Source organism: Acipenser ruthenus, chromosome 6 (assembly GCF_902713425.1).
Source record: "Acipenser ruthenus chromosome 6, fAciRut3.2 maternal haplotype, whole genome shotgun sequence".
Taxonomy (NCBI): domain Eukaryota; kingdom Metazoa; phylum Chordata; class Actinopteri; order Acipenseriformes; family Acipenseridae; genus Acipenser; species Acipenser ruthenus.
The window spans coordinates 28807369-28824719 of record NC_081194.1 but is presented as its reverse complement, the minus strand read 5'-3'; the positions used below and the strand labels follow the sequence as shown (position 1 = coordinate 28824719).

The following is a 17351-nucleotide window of genomic DNA, read 5'->3' as shown; positions in this document are numbered from 1 at the left end:
ATCTAACAATTACTGTTAGTCCTAAAATATACTACATTTTTATGTTTCTGATTTATCTTTCTTTATGTTCTCATTTCTTTAAATATTTTTTTCTCTATAACTTACAGGCTTTCTTTCAGTAATAGTTCAAAGCGTTTGTATTCGTGCTTTTTTTAATTTATATTATTTTCCAAGCTTTATTAGTCTTTTTCACTAATCTCACCACAGTTCTCCATGGCTAGTGGAGTGTACCATTCTTCATTAGTCAATAGTGGTGTGTTTTTTTTTTTTTTTTTTCTTCAGCCAATTCATTTTTCTGCTTCTATTGTGAAAGCAAACTGATCAGTGTCATGGCTGACAGTGCTTTAGAACTTAATGCTTTTACTCTGTCACTGCAATGGCATAAGGGAATTATGCCTTCTGTAATTATAGGATTAGGTACAAGTGGAGTTTGCACTTTAAAATGGGCAGAATCCAGCGCTAGGTGTAATATACCCGGTAATTACATGTCTCTGTTGAGAAAGGGTTGTGTGTGCCACTTTATCTCTGTACTTAAGAACTTTGCTTAAATACAAAGAGCACCGTGACCTAGAATACAATGAAAACATGCTGCTTTGAATCGCATGCTTGTAATGAATGGGATTTGATGATCTGAACACCGTCAGCCCATCATTACAGACCTGTTTTGGCATTGTGGGAGGCATCGTAAGGCTGCAGGGCTAAATACCACCAAGTGACCCTGGCGTTCAGATTCCTCATGGTGTGCAGCCATTTCAAGAGAGCGTGGTCTGTGACCAGGGTGAACTGCCTGCCAAGGAGATAGTACCTCAGCTTTTCAATGGCCCACTTGACAGCGAGACACTCCTTTTCAATCACAGAGCATCTCGTCTCTCGTTGGGCCAGCTTAAGGCTGAGGTACAATATGGGGGCTCCTTCTCCTCCTCCTTCTCCTCTTTGCGACCGACTTCTGAGGCATCAGTCTGTAAGATGAACTCCTAAGATGAAAAGTCAGGTGACAATGTGAGAGTCTTTTTCAAGTTATTGAGGCCACAGGATCTTTTTTGGGTTAGCCTTTTTAGTCAATTCTGTGAGCCGGGCTACTATATGGCACAAACCTATAGTAGCCCCAGAATCGAATTAACCTGTTTTTTTATTGGTTGGAATCGGGGCTTCAATCTGGGCTTGTACTTTGTTGGTCAAAAGCCAAATCCTTCCATTCCCTAAAGTGTAACCCAAATGTTGGACCTCCTGTTTCTCTGTTGCATACTTCAACAGGATTCGCAGTCAACCCCGCCTGCCTCAAAGACGTCAGAACAGCAATCAAACTGACATAAGACATAAATATAAAAAAAAACTAGAAGTAAACAGCTCTGAATTATTCTACCTACATCTGAGTTGTTGTTTATTTCGTTTTATTTAAGTTTTTTTTATTCCACTTTGACAAAGTGGAGCAAACTGTGCACTAGTCCAAAGACTTGGTATATCTGGCCCATTGTCACTTAGACTACTGCAAATCTGTATACGTATTTGTATTAATATTTTTGTGTTGTTGTTGTTGTTCTTATTGTTATTCATTTCACCAGGATTTATTATGTCAGCCTTTCCTCCCTCAGGTATCAGTATTACCTTCAAGTTAAAAAGGAGATTCTTGATGGACGAATGCCATTTTCAGTAGAACAAGGGATCAGGCTAGCTGGCTTAGCTGTACAAGGTATGTTTTAAAAACATTAGCTTCTCAGAGACTCCAAGAACAGCTCTTTGAAAACCATCATGTAAAGCTCAGAGAAGGGGCTGATGGCTGCCGTACCTAGACTAAATAGTTATGCATATGTGAAAGAATTTGACACCGGCACCAAAAGTATGAATAAACCAAAATTCCTTATGTTTTATTCACGTTTTTTGACAATTTATTCATGTTAAGGGGTCGCATTAGTAGACATCCTTTACCAAGAGCCGTATCAATGTTGTGTAAGTGAGAAGTTTGAATGAGGCCAACATATGTAACATGAAAAGTTTTTTTTTTATTATTATGAATTCAAAAGAGCTAGCTAAATTTGATTTGTGCACTATACCAAATTGGTATTTTAAAATTGGGCTTCACAATAGTGGTAAATATAAAACTACTAAAGTATAGCACAACATTTTTTGTGGGTAGCAATATTCTATTCTGTTTCTCTTAACCAGCCTTGCTTGATCTATGCAGTGAGGCGTGAGGTAGTGAATCAAATGTAGTTGGCAACTCTTTAACTGTGAAACTGACACATGTGTGTGGAGATTCAAAGGAATGTAGAGCAGATGTGATTTTCAAATGGGGATTTCCAAGATTCTGGAGCTAATGATTAGGGAGATGGTGATCAGAAAGAATAGAAATGTGCTTGTGTTGTGTCTGTAGCGAATAGGCTCACACATTTAAAATGCTGTTTCAGTATTATTCAGTATTATAATGATGGGTGATATTGATGATTGGTAGGACCACTCTAACAATCAAACCTTTCTTTTGTATTTCTGTTTTAATTACAGCTGATTTTGGGGACTATAATCAGTTTGAGTCCCAGGATTTCCTCAGGGAATATGTCCTGTTTCCAGTGGTGAGTATCTCCAGTGTGGTGGCAGGCCCCCGTTGTAACTAAACAGTTATACAAAGTTAGATTTGAAGCCAGTTGCTAAGATGTCAGTCAGTCAGTTAGTCAATTTATAGTATACTGGAATGCTACTGTATATATGCATATACATATATCTCCATTAATGACTATAGATTTTTTTTTATTATTCTAAACTGCTCTTAAACATGCTTTAAGATACCTAGGAGAATAGAGAAGAGCAACTGGATTTATCCAAGGGTTTACATTTATAAATGATGAGGTTAGGTTATGCCAGTGATCCTATTTAGTTTTGGGGTCAACAAAGTAAACCCTAAAGCTATTTCAACCTTAGCACTGTGAGCAGGACCAAAGGACACATGTGAAAGTTGGAAAGAGAGATTTAGGACAAAGGATAGAAGACCCTTTTCAAAAAAGAGAGGTGAGTGTGAGGAATGGGTTGCCAAGTCATGTTGTTGCTGAATCCTTGGAATTCAAGAGCCACTTTGATGTTGTTCTGGTATTAATTAGAATAGAAGGGACTGGTGGCATGGTGGTCAGAATGGCTTCCTCACGTTCTTAACTTTTTCTATGGTCTTAAAACACGTGATTGTAGGGCACAAAATTAAAGTTATTGTTGTTTTTTACTTAATCACTTGCATGTTTTTGCATGCAACGTGTCTCAAACAAACGTAAAATATATAGTATTTGTTTCTGTGGTTTAGTCTGTCTAATCCTTGAATGTGTTTTTGGAAATTCGTTTTTACAACTTAGTAGTTTATCCCAGCAAACTATATTTAAGTATAGTAATAAAAACAAACACAAGCCTTTTCACATGTTGTACAAAAAAGACATTACATGGTTTAGTTTGTGATTATCACTTTTAATACATGGATGGCCTGAAAGAACACTGAGGACTTTAAGCCTCCTCGCTTGTGTGACAATAGTCTTGTCTTTTCTTCTAAAGCGATTAAGGTACCCTCAAGATGTCATAAAGTGACAAGACCAAACGAGAAAAAAAATAAAATGTATTTATAAAAACTCGATAGCCTTAAGGCAACTTTCTAAAGATTTATGAAAAAAAGGACAAACACGTTTTTGATCTATGCAGATTGAATTACTTTAAACAAGAGCCAGATCTTATTTCTTAATGATCTGTAAAGTATAGCCAGCCCCCTCACAGGTGTGTGGCAGCCTGGAGGCATGTATTCTGCTGTCTCTTATTATTTCAGCACGTCTCTTGCATACTTGTCTGACAGAAACAAATATCACAGCGAGGCCCTGCAGCACTAGAGCAGGGGAATCCAGTCAAGTACAGGGAGCATTGCCAGCAGGCTTCTTTTTCAATCCAAAACACTGTGCCATAAATTTGAGCAAACTTCATGATGTCCATTAACACTAGAACCACCGCGGTTACACTCATACCTAAAACTGCCGCAGGCAGTCATTATGACGGTTATATTTTAAACAACTTCAGTATTTAAAATGTAAGACCAACTATCAGATACAACTCAAAAGTTTTATTCATGCACATCACATCAACCATCTGCACAGCTGAAACGCCGCATTTAAGTGAACAATTAAACATAAAAGGGTTTATTTTCTAACTTGCCACATATAAAGCACTACTTCAAAAAATGAAAAACCTATAATAAAATAAACATGTCAAAAGAAACTAGTGTGTTAACAGGTGTAAACAGGTATATGTACATACAAAACTAAAAACTAAAGTAGTTTTTAATTTAAAACGAAAGTAACATATATGTTTTCTCTTGCATGTGTCACTCAGGGCAGCACAGAATCCATGTTGAGCTGCTGCAGCCTGCTGTTTTGCAGTTTTCTGATTGAAATGTGGCTAGCTTCGAGATGAAATCTCTTACTGATATTTTCCCTGGTGCATTCCTTGTATAAAACAAAGGAATTTATGGCTGCATGGTCCAGTAGAGATAACAACAGGCTTGTGTGTGTATATATATGTATTTAGGAAAAGTCATAAATGGACCACATAACTTTCAGACAACCTCAAACCCTTTGAAAACCTCAAACCGTCAAAATGATTCTGTGGCAGTTCTAGTGTTCACTTGCTAATTTTAAATGGCCTGTAACAGGATGCGAGTGGTGTGGGTGACAAAATGAATGTCCAAACAGAAACTTGTTTATTTCAGTAATAAATAATAATCTGCCCCGCTACCAGCAATGGTATTGGGAGCTAATACGGTGGGTTACGATCCCAAACAGAAAATAAAACAATTGTAACCCCCACGTTGCATGAAACTATGCTCTCCAAACAAGGGATGGCAATGCTTTTCTGTGCTGTTCAGTGAGGGTAGTGCTCAGGGGTTTGAGCTGGCTCCATGGCTGCAGCTCCCGTCTCCTAGTCCTCTGCAATACAAAACACAAACAAAAACACAGCACTCCAGCACTCCGGCGCATTAGCAACTCCAGCGTAAGGGGCCATACTCACCATGTCATATGCTTTGTAGTTATCCATTGTCGATGTTCTATCCTCAAAAAATCTATAAGGTTAGTTAGACACGATCTCCCTTTCCTAAAACCATGCTGACTGTCTCCCAGGATCCTATTACCATATAGGTAATTTTCCATTTTTGATCTTTTATTATAGTTTCCATTAGTTTACATATAATAGAAGTCATGCTTATTGGTCTGTAGTTACCTGGTTCGGTTTTGTCTCCCTTTTTGTGGATCGGTATTACGTTTGCAATTCTCCAGTCTGTCGGTGCAACCCTTGTGTCAAGAGACTGTTGCATGATCTTGGTTAGCGGTTTGTAAATAACTTCTTTCATTTCTTTGAGTACTATTGGGAGGATCTCATCCGGCCCAGGGGATTTGTTTATTTTAAGAGCTCATAGTCCCTTTAACGCTTCTGCCTCTGTTATGCTAAAGTTATTTAAAACTGGATATGAACAGGTCGACATGTGGGGCATGTTGTCAGTGTCTTCCTTTGTTAAAACCTGTGAAAAGTAATCATTTAATATATTTGCTATATTTTTTTTCCTTCGTCTATGATTTTGCCATTGTATCTCTTAGACATTTAACCTCCTCTTTGAATGTTCTCTTGTTGTTATAATATTGGAAAAACATTTTGGAATTGGTTTTAGCCCCCTTAGCAATGTTCATTTCTATCTCTCTCTTGGCCTTTCTAACTTCCTTTTTGTCTTGCGTTTGCAGTTCCAAGTACTCTTTCTGTGTACTTTTGTTTTTGGTCCCTTTTAAACGCTCTGTAAAGTGCCTTTTTTTGCTGAATATTTTTTTAATTGATCTATTAAAACATTTTGGCCATTTTTTGTTTTAGATTTAGATTTGTCTACTTTTGGGATGTAATTGTTTTGTGCCTCTAGTACTACATTTTTTAAAAAACAGCCATCCTTTTTCTGTGGATGTTTTTTCTATTTTACTCCAATCTACTTCTATTAGTCCCTGTTTCATACCTTCATTGTTTGCTTTTCTAAAATTGTAAACCTTAGCTTTAGTCATTACTTTTTGGGTTTTAAAAATAATTTCAAATGAGACCATGTTGTGGTCTGAGTTTGCCAATGGTTCTCTGACTTCTGTTTTAGTTATTCTGTCTTTGTTATTTGAAAAGACTAAATCAAGGCATGCCTCCCCTCTAGTCAGTGCCTTGACAAATTGCATTAAGAAGCATTCATTTGTCATTTCCACCATTTCAATTCCGTTCCTTAATTTTATTTACATTTATTTAAAAAATGTTCTCGATGTAGTATAAAATGTATGCTTGGTTCATCATTTTTGGAGGTTACAAAGCTAAAAATAATAGGGGCAGGCAACTCCGGTACTGGAGTGGAGTTTCATTAGATGGTTAAAAATTTGACTGATTTGACGTCGTGAGTTCGAGTCCAGGCTATTCCACAGCCGACCGTGGACGGGAGCTCCTAGGGGGCGGCGCACAATTGGCCGAGCGTCGCCTGGGGAGAGGGAGGGTTAGGTCGGCCAGGGTGTCCTCGGCTCACCGCGCACCAGCGACCCCTGTAGTCTGGCCGGGTGCCTGCGGGCTTGCCTGTAAGCTGCTCAGAGCTGCGTTGTCCTCCGACGCTGTAGCTCTGAGGCGGCTGCACGGTGAGTTCGCAGTGTGTAAAGAAGCGGGCGGCTGACGGCACACACTTCGGAGGACAGCGTGTGTTCATCTTCACCCCTCCCGAGTCAGCGCAGGGGTGGTAGGGGTGAGCTGAGCCTAAAGAATAATTGGGCATTTCAAATTGGGGAGAAAATAATAAAAACTAATTGGCAACGACTAAATTTTAAAAAAAAGAAAAAAAAAAAAATTTGACTGATTTGATTAAGGGCTTTAGATCCTGTCTATGGGTTTAATTGGACAGATTCTTACGGAACAAAGACCTTGGCTGTAAGGGCCCACGTTGCCTAACCCTGCTGCGTCGCATGTCTCCCAAGACTGGACATCATTCAGAGTTTTAAATCAGGTTTAAATCTTTGTCACCCAGATTACAGTTAACACAACATTTTACTCCAGTGCAAGAAAAAACAGTAGTTTTTTGGTGTTTTAGGCAAAATCTACACTAGTGCAAAAGCAGAGTCACACTTTTTATAAACACATGTTGAAAGTTCTGACAGGCCACTATGAGATTTAACAGGTTCATGCTCTGACTGGGTTAATACTGCTATGAGTGATTAAATACCTAGGCACATGAAACTTCAGTTCGACACCTATTATACTATGTAAGCTATTTACTTTCTGTATAAATATGACGTAGTTTGAATAAGAAGGTGGTAGAGCACTTTCACATTCAAGAGAATTAGTGTCCAAACTCCACCATTATTAATTATATCAAAAGTTTAATATATTGTTTTGTCCTTTTTATTCCAGAAATGGACCCAAGATGAAGAAGTATTAGAAGACCTGACTCAGAAAGTAGCTCGGGAACACAAGAGCCACTGGTAGAATCAACAAAGAATATCTTTTTTTTTGTTTTTTTGGGTTGGGGGACAGGAATTGAATTGACAACAGAACTGGCAGAAGGCACAGGTGTCGTTGTCCATCAAATCAACTGTACGAAGGTGTGGCAAAGTGGTTAGTAAGGGGAACAGGTGTAGCGGTGATGCGGTGCAGGAGTGACAGGCAGACAACGGTACTCCAGTGACAAATGTTTTTATTTATTTTAAATCCTGGTCTAGCGACCGTAAATAATAAGCCCCGGCAATACACAACGATGTGTAGAGCGCGGGGATGAAACGACAGGTTACAGTCCTGAATAACAAAACAAAAAACACGTTCACCCGTCCCGGGTGCGTGCAGTCGTGCTGGTGGTGAATGAATACACTTTTTATTCGGTGACAGTTGTGAGGTGGTGATCCGGTTTGTGCTGGCCCACGGCGACAGCTCCGGATGTGCTTTAGCTGTCTGGTGGTTTCAAAACACAGACAGTTATTGTACAGCAATAAACAAACAAAAACACACACACACTCAACTCTTTACAGAGTAATACAGCACTTCACAATACCGTCCTTCTCGGTCCTTGGCTTAACCCAAACGAAGGAAAAGAACAGCGTTACCCTGGCCCCTATATGTAATCCCGCATGATATCTAGGTAAACGGTTGCAGCTGCCTTATTACTTGCAGCTGCCCCTTGTTTACCTGTCAAATCAATACGGTCTTACAACAGAGTCTCGCTTCCTTCCAGGCTGACCCACTTTCCGGTCCCGGAAACTAACTGTCAGGCCAGCCCTTCCAGATACTTCTCCTCCCGTTCTTTAGCGCCCTCACAGGTCGGGAGGAAGATTTATCACCAGAACTCATTGTATTTCTGTCACAGAAGGTCACTCTTGAAATCAGGACCTAAAGAATGTGTTGCAGTAAGAACACCTCTGTTAAGAAAGGGGAACAAGACTAAAAGGCTAAAATATGCACAAAAACACAGAAATTGGACTATGGAACAATGGTCAAAGGTCCTTTGGACTGTTGATGGATGGACAACGACACCTGTGCCTTCTGCCAGTTCTGTTGTTAATTCAACGCTTGTCTTCTTTCTATTTCTTCAAGTATTGCTCATCCTTGTTAGACAGCTTTTTGGGTCTCCCAGTCCTGGGTTTGTCAATTACAGATGATGTTTATCTGTACTTGATGATTATGTTTCGGATACCACACCTTGAAAATCAAGTGATGCGAGCTATTTCACTCAATGTTTTTCCTTCTTTATGCAAGTCAAGGTTGTTATAATAGAAGAAAACACTAGTGGAGGCTTTCAGTAAATTGTTGATGCTTGTAATGCATCAGAGTAGAAAAATGCAACATGTCTAAGACTTTTGCACAGCAGTGTATGTATATATAACAACCTATGATTGGTTAAACAGCATCACATGACCGTGCGTATATATGGCGTATAGCATGGCTTGCATGCTAATGAGCTGCTTCACGCTGAATAAATCACTACACACCACTACATTCTAAATTCCATGACAAACTGCCATTTTATTTGTTATTAGTTACAAAACCACAGCCAATAATTTGTGGCATTTGACCTATTTCCTTTTCTATATTTGGGGATGAAACTCAACATAACTGGTAAAACACCAACTTTCTGAGTGAAGACAGCAGTCCATCTGAAAAAAATAAAAAAATAAGTGCCCCTGCAAGGGTAGACACATAACAGTAGATGATGAGGAACAGCTAAATGAAATTGAAAAAAAAACAAAGATTGGAAAAAACAAACAAATAAAATACAGCATGGGCTGGTTAATGTACTTAAAGAAAAAAATATGGACATTCATTTTATGAAAATAAGTCCCAGAAATCTCAACAACATTTAAGGGAATTTTATGCCAGTGCAAGAAGTTCAACTGGGGACAAGTATTCAGTCTCCAGTTTTATAACACTGAGCTGGACTAAATACATATTTTAACAGTAGAAGTTTTAACATCTCTGCTGACAGGGAGTTTAAAACCAGCAATAATGTATTCCTGTCAGAAAAACTCTTAGAAAAGCAGGTAAAGACAAGGCCAGACACCACCCCCCGAATTACCAGCCTGGATTTGAAGCGTCTGCAGGAAACTGAGGTATTGTCCCTTGACACCGTGGTCAGATTGGTGCGTAAAGTCTGGTGTGATCGTCAGCTTAATCTGGCACGACTTGGATGCGAAGGTGTCCGACAACAAACAAAAACATATTTTGAGATCCAAAAGGATGAAAACGTACTAGAATATGTGTGCCTCACATATAACGAGTTCACAAACTCACTTCAAGGTCTGGCTTCAATCTCCATCGCAGCTGCTCTCCTTCCTTCCTTAGTGTCATTTGAAACTCTGCCCATCATCACAGCTTGTATTCAGTCCTCTAATTTCTAGTGAGATGACACTTTCGATGCAGAAATTCACAATAAACGAACATGTGCAATTTATTTTTAATAAGCGAACAATTAATTAAATTAAATTAAATTTGGGACTATATTACACTGCGGATGAATACACAATAAAAGTTTCTGGTTTTGTCTTAATTTAATTGTGTATTAATTATTTTAATTATTTTTATTCCCACAAATGACAGGTAGACGTGTTATAAGCGGTATAAACCACTTCGGGCCATGCAGTTCCGATGATATATACCGCTTCTGGGGTGGTTAAAGGCGTGGTGTATATCATGGGAACCGCTCGGCCTGTCGTGGTTTATACCTTGCATAATCCACGGCTGGCAATGGAACGTGAAACAAGCAATGTGATTGGTCGAGCAAGGTTCCAGCTGTCCGTATATTGGATGGATATGGACAGTTGGACGCAAGGGTGTCCGACAACTAACAAAAGCATATTTTGAGATCCAAAAGGATGAAAACATACTAGAATATGTGTACCTCGCATATAACGAGTTAACCCCTAAAACTGCATATACCATAGATTTATAAACAAAATAATTCCATTATTAAGACTATTATTTTTCTTTTTCTTTTAAACAGTGGAATGCCACCAGCAGAAGCGGAGCTACTTTACATTAAGGAAGTGGAACAGCTGGAAGGCTTTGGGCAAGAAAGTTTTTCTGCAAAGGTACAAGTGGTGTATTTAATGCAGCCTAATGTGTTCATAGATGTTCTTGTCCACATGAGCTGTAAAACAGTGGGTCTTAATGGTTAATACTGAGGACTGTGACACAGGAAGTGCTGGTTTTGAACCCCAGCTCACCCACATGCATCCTTGAGCAAGTACTTAAATTGTGCCTAAATCCATATCCATAAAGTTAAATGCAGTCATAACAACATCTATTCCCAAAATATTGACTCTGAATTCTGAAAACAAACCCGTCCGAGTCCAGAAAAGTGCTAGTGTGATATTAAAAGCTACATAGGACTTGCAGGGACTGCACTAAGAGTCCCTTCTTGGATTTCACTCTAATATTTGGTAGCTTTCCTGGGCTTTTTTCCTGTGTGTCCAAGAACTATTCTATAAGCTGAAGCAGCTCTTCAGAGGCTCTGGTTTATGTTTTGCAAATTTAGCCTCACCACTTGCTCTCCTTACTGGAGCTGACAGTTCTTTTCTGAAGTGGGATAAAAAAAACATTAAATATTATGAGCAATGTCAAAATTCATTATATTTATAGGTTAATACATAGCTTTTTTTGCAGGATAACCTTGCAAATGATATTTACCTTGCTGTTTCCTTCATGGGAGTGTTTGTCAAGCACAGGAATGGTAGATCAACCAGCACATACAGGTAAAGTCAAATATTTAAAGATTTATCAACACTCATTTGGTAGATGTAGAAATTTTAAAGTTGTATCTGACAAAAAAGAAACATGTAAATGGTGTTCAGTAACTTCCACCATTTTTGGAAAGTGTTGCTTTTACAAAAACAAATAACTGTTTACTTTTAAAAGCTCCCCATAGAACATCAGAAAGTCACCTGACAGTATTTATGGGCAGCTTCCAAGTGCCGCAACTGTGAATTTACCATTGGTCAAAAAATATTAATTGAGGAATACTGCCTACTAGACATTCAATTTTATGGACTAACTGAATTATGGTTTATAAAAGCTAAATTACAAATAAGTTGACACAATGTGCCAGATTTTCAGAGCTATTTCCTCCACTTCGTTTTTTTCAGATAGTAAAAACGCACCCAAGAAAGTTACCAAACCAGAAATAAACAACTCAGACATTTAATGTAGGGGCTTGTGAATAGACTAAACCCTGTATATAATTTTTTTTTTAGAAATGTAAATTGTGTTTTTCTTCTCCTTTCAGACAAAAATTGTACTAATGGCAATCTGGAGTAAATAGCTTTGAGAATCCAGCCCAATATGTATTTGTTTCTCAGGCAGCAATTATTGGAGTGCTTTTATTCATTACATTTATTGTGACTGGGTTTTGGCTTGTTACAAATAGGTATATAGATATTGTGAAGGAGGAGGCTGAAGTTCCACTCCTGAACTGGGCCATAACAGATTAAAGCAGTTTTTCTCAACCTTTTTCATAACAACGCCCCCTAAGGATCAGCTGAGCTTAGTCATCACCCCCTTGCCACAGAAAAAAAAATAAAATAATAATAATTACCAGTTGATTATACCAGTCACTGGTATAATCAACATGTAGATACATACATAAAATGTTTACTATTATGGAACATTGCTGACATATCTTCTTTGCTTGTGCCATGGTGTGGAAAGCAATAATAGAGATATGCAAACAGGCTCCTTTGAAATCAGGTACCCGGTTCCTGCTTTGGAACCAATGAACCGGATACAAATATCAGGGATCCGGTTCCAGTGAGTACTATTATGTTTTTAGTAAAACTGATTATTAAAAAATTAATTTCTGTCAAAAATACATTTGATAACTATAATTGACATGTTCACACTTAGAAAAAATGGTCTGCAAAATATTTATTACAGCAATAACAGGGTTTTTAAAGTGTTGTGTGTGTGTTGTTGTTTTTTTTTTTTTTTGTTTTTTTTTAAATTATATTTATTTCCCTGCAGAATATTTAAGTCTCTGTTTTGGGTAAAGTGAATCTTCTGCACCTCGATTTGGATCATTCGCAAGACAACCCCAAGCCGAACACGACACAATTTCGGCTAGCTAAAAAAGTAATTTAACCCCAAGCCGATGGGGTCGTATTTCGGCTTGGGATCCTAACATACACTGATCTGTTTGCACATACCATGTGGTTAAAGATTTTTAAATTGTAAGCTTTGTATGGCTTTCGCTGTTGTAATAAAACTGTTACTGTGCAAATTGGAGATCATTTATTATTTTGTTAACTTTAATTATACAGGGCGGGTTTCATAGATTGCAGAATATGATCAGAACATCGCAAAAGATGCATCGTTTATGGATCATATCATACGTACAGTGTCAAATATTTTTCCTTTGCAAAACATGTTTTATGTATCTCCAGTTTTTGCAGGCTATTTATTCGGAACCGATTCCAAAAATCTCCTCAAATGCACATCACTAGATAATAAGAATAAACAGTGGAATTCAGACGTGTACCGTAACATGGCAACAGGCACAAGGAACGGCTGCTTTGTTCTGATTGGACCATATTACATTTGCATGACAAACCGGATAGCAGAAATGGCAGTGACGTTGCTGCGTAGCAACACACATTTCTGACTTGATGTTTACACAATCTTATAGTGCACAAGTCAGTGAGCACATCACTGGCACTTTGTGTGTAAGTAGTTAATCAATATTTTGAAATAAGTGGGGCTCCCGAGTGGCGCATCCAGTAAAGGTGCTCCGCGTGGAGTGCGGGATGTGCCCTATAGTCAGGACGTCGCGAGTTTGAGTCCAGGCTATTCAACAGCCGACCGTGGACGGGAGCTCCCAGGGGGCGGCGCACAATTGGCCGATTGTCGCCTGGGGGGAGGGAGGGCTAGGTCGGCCAGGGCGCCTGCGGGCTTGTCTGTGAGCTGAGCATAATAAAATAATTGGTGATTCTAAATTGGGAGAAAATAATGAAAATAATTGGCAACGACTAAATTTATAAAAAAAACATATATATATATATTTTGAAATAAGTTTCCTTAAAATTTTAAATAAGAAAACAGAACGCCCCCTTTTTTAGCTAAAACGCCCCCCTCCCGTTCTCTTTGATGTAAACGCCCCCCCCCCCCCCCCCCCCCCCTTTGGCTTCAGAATGCCCCTTGGGGGGGTGGTACCGCCCCCGTTAGGAAACACTGGATTAAAGTGATACATTATATACAAATATTGCCAACTGTGTTTTACTTTTATTTGAATGCTGTTGGGGTGCCGTAGGGGTCTCTGCATATTGCAGACCTAGTAACACACAAGCAAAATATATCATGCTTGATAACCTGAGTTGGCCTTTAAAAAAAAAAAAAAAAAGTTTTTGTTATATTACAAGCTTGCTTAATTGGACCATTTGAAAATATAACATAAACTGTAATATAAACGGACACAAATGTGTCTTGTGTTTTGCACAGTTGCTACTTAGAGGAACATATGTTTTATCATTGTAATACTGAAGCAATAACGATCAAGACATACGGCATTTCCTGTGGATTATGACCGGTTGGGCAAGTTGGTGGCTATTAACCCCAGCTGGTAATTAATTCCCCTGGAAATGCCTGTGCCAATGTTGTTATTGCTATTATAATCCATCTATCAGTAAAATACAATTTAAAACAGTTTTACCTGTGCTTGGTAACTGTTAGCCTATGTTTTTCACGCTAAAGCTAAGCTCTATTTAATTGTGATGTAAGCTAAAGGTTTTGTGATGTAAATGTTTTATGCTGTGCAGGGCATTTATATAAATTAAAGACCTGCCCAGTAACCAATCAGATTACTTATTTAAGTTTCCAACATTTCATCAGGCTTATAATACTATATCATGTGGTTTAAGGTACTGTTTTATATTCAAAGACGCATACTTCTTGTTGGTGGGAATATGTTGTAAGGCATCTTCCCTCTCCTGTTTTCAAAATGTTTTCTCAATTTACAGATGGAATGACATTGGTAATATCACACACAACAAGTCAGCAATTACCATAGAGTTAACAAACAAAGAAGAGACTATCCCATTTCACATGGTAAGTGTTGTGACTACAGAGGCGAATTTTGCTCGCTGTCAGACATTCCAAGGTCAGAGCATACTCTTTTCTGGGTTGTGAAACAGATTAGTTTAGTGACATTGAAGAATAACAAGACTGCCTCCCTGGATGTCATGTTGTAGTTTTAAAAGTCATTAAATCAGTTTTTTCAGGTGTAATTTTCTGTTAAATAGGGTTTGTTCTCACAATGGGTTGCATAGTTGGAGATCAAATTGAACATTATAAGAGGGTAATGATTTTTAAAGGATGACACATCGCTGTCTACACCAGGGGTTCTCAACCGGGGGTCTTTGGCCCCCTTGGGGGCCTTGAGGAGGTTTCAAGGGGTTTATGACACGCTAAAACCTATTAGCTTCAGCATGTCATAAGCATCACAGAAATTAACGCATTCTCAGGTTATGTTAACACATTCTCGGGTTACATATGGTGTAATAGAGCTATTTCAGGAGGAGCACAACAGATTACAAAGCAGAGGAAAAATCGTTGGAAACACACACAATAAATACCAGATATGGATACATTTTTAATTCGACCATCAGCATCAAAACAACAAAACCCACAGAATGATGATACAGAACTTCCTTCAACAAGTTCAACCGTAAACATAAAGCCGTTATTAACCCTGCAAAATTAAGGAAATACAAAGCCAGCTACTTGAATTTCGGTTTTATTTGTACTGGAAGTGGAGATATACCTCAACCGCAGTGTAATTTGTGCACAAGTACTGTCCAATGAATGTTTGAAACCCTCCAAATTAGAGACATTTCATTACCAAGCATGAAATATATAAAAACAATCAACAGGGGGAGGGGGGGCTCAGAAGCAAAAAGGTTGACAACCCCTGGTCTACACAATACTGACATGCCATTGTTCTCTTAACTACATCTCATTCTGCATCTCTGGTAAAGGAGGTCAGTAGTGTGCAAATTAATATGGAGCCAACTTTTTAGTGTGTTGTTGGGTAATATAGAGTATGAACATAGTGATATAGTCTCATTTATCAGACACAAAACAAACAAAATAAGCAAAAAAATAAAAAGTCTATACTTATTAGTGGTTGTGTCAGGATGACTTTGTGGGTGACGTCAGACCCGGAAGAAGCAGCTCACACACAGACAGACTGGGGTATGAATGGGGCTGCTTGCGCGTTTATTAACAAATAAAAAGATTTAACAAAACAAAAGCACTTTACAAAACGACGGGGCTTGCCCTTTTCGCGGCAGCTGCGGCCTGGCTGTTTTCTGCCGTGCTCCCCTCAGCAGCCTATGGAACGCCAGCATCACGTCCTGGTCCTTCCTCGGTTGAAGGCAGAGGCAGCTCCTGCTCATCTCTCCCTGTTGGTGGAGGCAGAGGCAGCTCCTGCTCCTCTCCTCCTAGCTCAGGACGGCAACGGTTACACCCCCTCTGGCTCTCAGGACAGCAATGGTTACACCCCCTCTGGCTCTCGGGACAGCAACGGTTACACCCCCTCTGGCTCTCGGGACGGCAACGGTTACATGCCCTCTGGCTCTCGGGACGGCAACGGCTTCACCCAGTCGTCCCCCTCTGGTGGCGGATGCGGGAACAGCAGATAGTCCTCCCCTTGTGGCGGAGGAGGGAACAGCAGGTAGTCTCCCTCTAGCGGTGGAGGTGGGCACGGCAGATAATCTCCCTCTATCTTTGGAGACAGGTACGGCTCTCCCTCGGTCACTGGAGACTGGTGCGGCTCTCCCTCCATCACTGGAGCATCTCTCTCTTGCGCTGGCAACAGCAGCAGGGCTTCTCCTTCTGGCAATCTCTTCCTAGTAACATAGGTGGGAGTGAGAATGGCAGACAGTCTTCCCTCAGTGCTGGAGACAGCGGGGCCTCTCCCTTTCTCTCTGGAGATGGTGGGGCTTCTCCCTTTCACGCTGAACCCTCGCACAGTTCCCTCTCGGTTGTTGGGTGGTCGCCCTCAGTCCAGACACCACCAGCAGCTCCCTCTCTGGCTCCTCCCTCATGAGTTCTGGAAGCTCAGGCTTCCCCCTCTTGGGCGCTGGATGCTTGGCTTCCCCATTCTCGGGCTGTGGACACACTGGCTCCACCCACTTGGGCTGTGGACACTCGGCCCTTCCCCTCTTGGGCTGTGGACACACCGGCTCCCCCCTCTTGGGCTGTGGACACTCGGCCTTCCCCCTCGTGGGCTGTGGCAGCTCAGGCTCCTCCCACTCCAGGTCCCTGTCTGTGTCCCTATAGACATCCAGGCAGCTGTCCTCCTCATGCCCATAGCGCAGGCAGTTGGTGCACCACTCCTCCTTCTGGGGTCGTGCTTGAGAGCGGCGGTTCTTCCGGGTTCTCCGGGGTGCCTGGTCCTGGCTCACCGCAACCAGGGCTTGCGGACGGCAAAACACCACTCCTCTCTTCCTCGAGGCAGACCCAGCAAACTTTCCGCTGTTGCTGCTGAATCTGCTGCTGCTTCCTTCCTATTCTTGCCCAAGTAACAAAAATGCACCTGCAGTACTACTCCCGGCCTGACTCCTCCAGAGACGCTGTTCAAATCCCGCAATTACACCATATGTGGCAGGATGACTTTGTGGGTGACGTCAGACCCAGTAGAAGCAGCTCACACACAGACGGACTGGGGTATGAATGGGGCTGCTTGCACGTTTATTAACAAATAAAAGGATTTAACAAAACACTTTACAAAACAAAAGGCACAAGGGCCAAAACAAACACACAAATAATAATTATAACAATGATAGCAACTGTTATCTTTATAGTTATTC

General features: G+C 40.2%; 1 protein-coding gene across 4 annotated transcripts in view; it reads left to right on the top strand.

Annotated features, from left to right (window-relative positions):
• LOC117411329 (tyrosine-protein phosphatase non-receptor type 14-like) overlaps positions 1-17351 on the top strand; it is a 113065-nt gene that overhangs the window by 60032 nt on the left and 35682 nt on the right. For 2 of the 4 annotated variants that reach the window (XM_059025321.1, XM_059025320.1), the window contains exons 4-10: positions 1593-1690; positions 2500-2567; positions 2914-3000; positions 7420-7490; positions 10496-10583; positions 11158-11246; positions 14499-14586. In XM_059025321.1, the coding sequence (XP_058881304.1) occupies positions 1593-1690; positions 2500-2567; positions 2914-3000; positions 7420-7490; positions 10496-10583; positions 11158-11246; positions 14499-14586 (589 nt within the window). The remainder of the gene's footprint in view (positions 1-1592; positions 1691-2499; positions 2568-2913; positions 3001-7419; positions 7491-10495; positions 10584-11157; positions 11247-14498; positions 14587-17351) is intronic. The other 2 variants (XM_034018677.3, XM_059025323.1) reach the window with 2 other exon arrangements.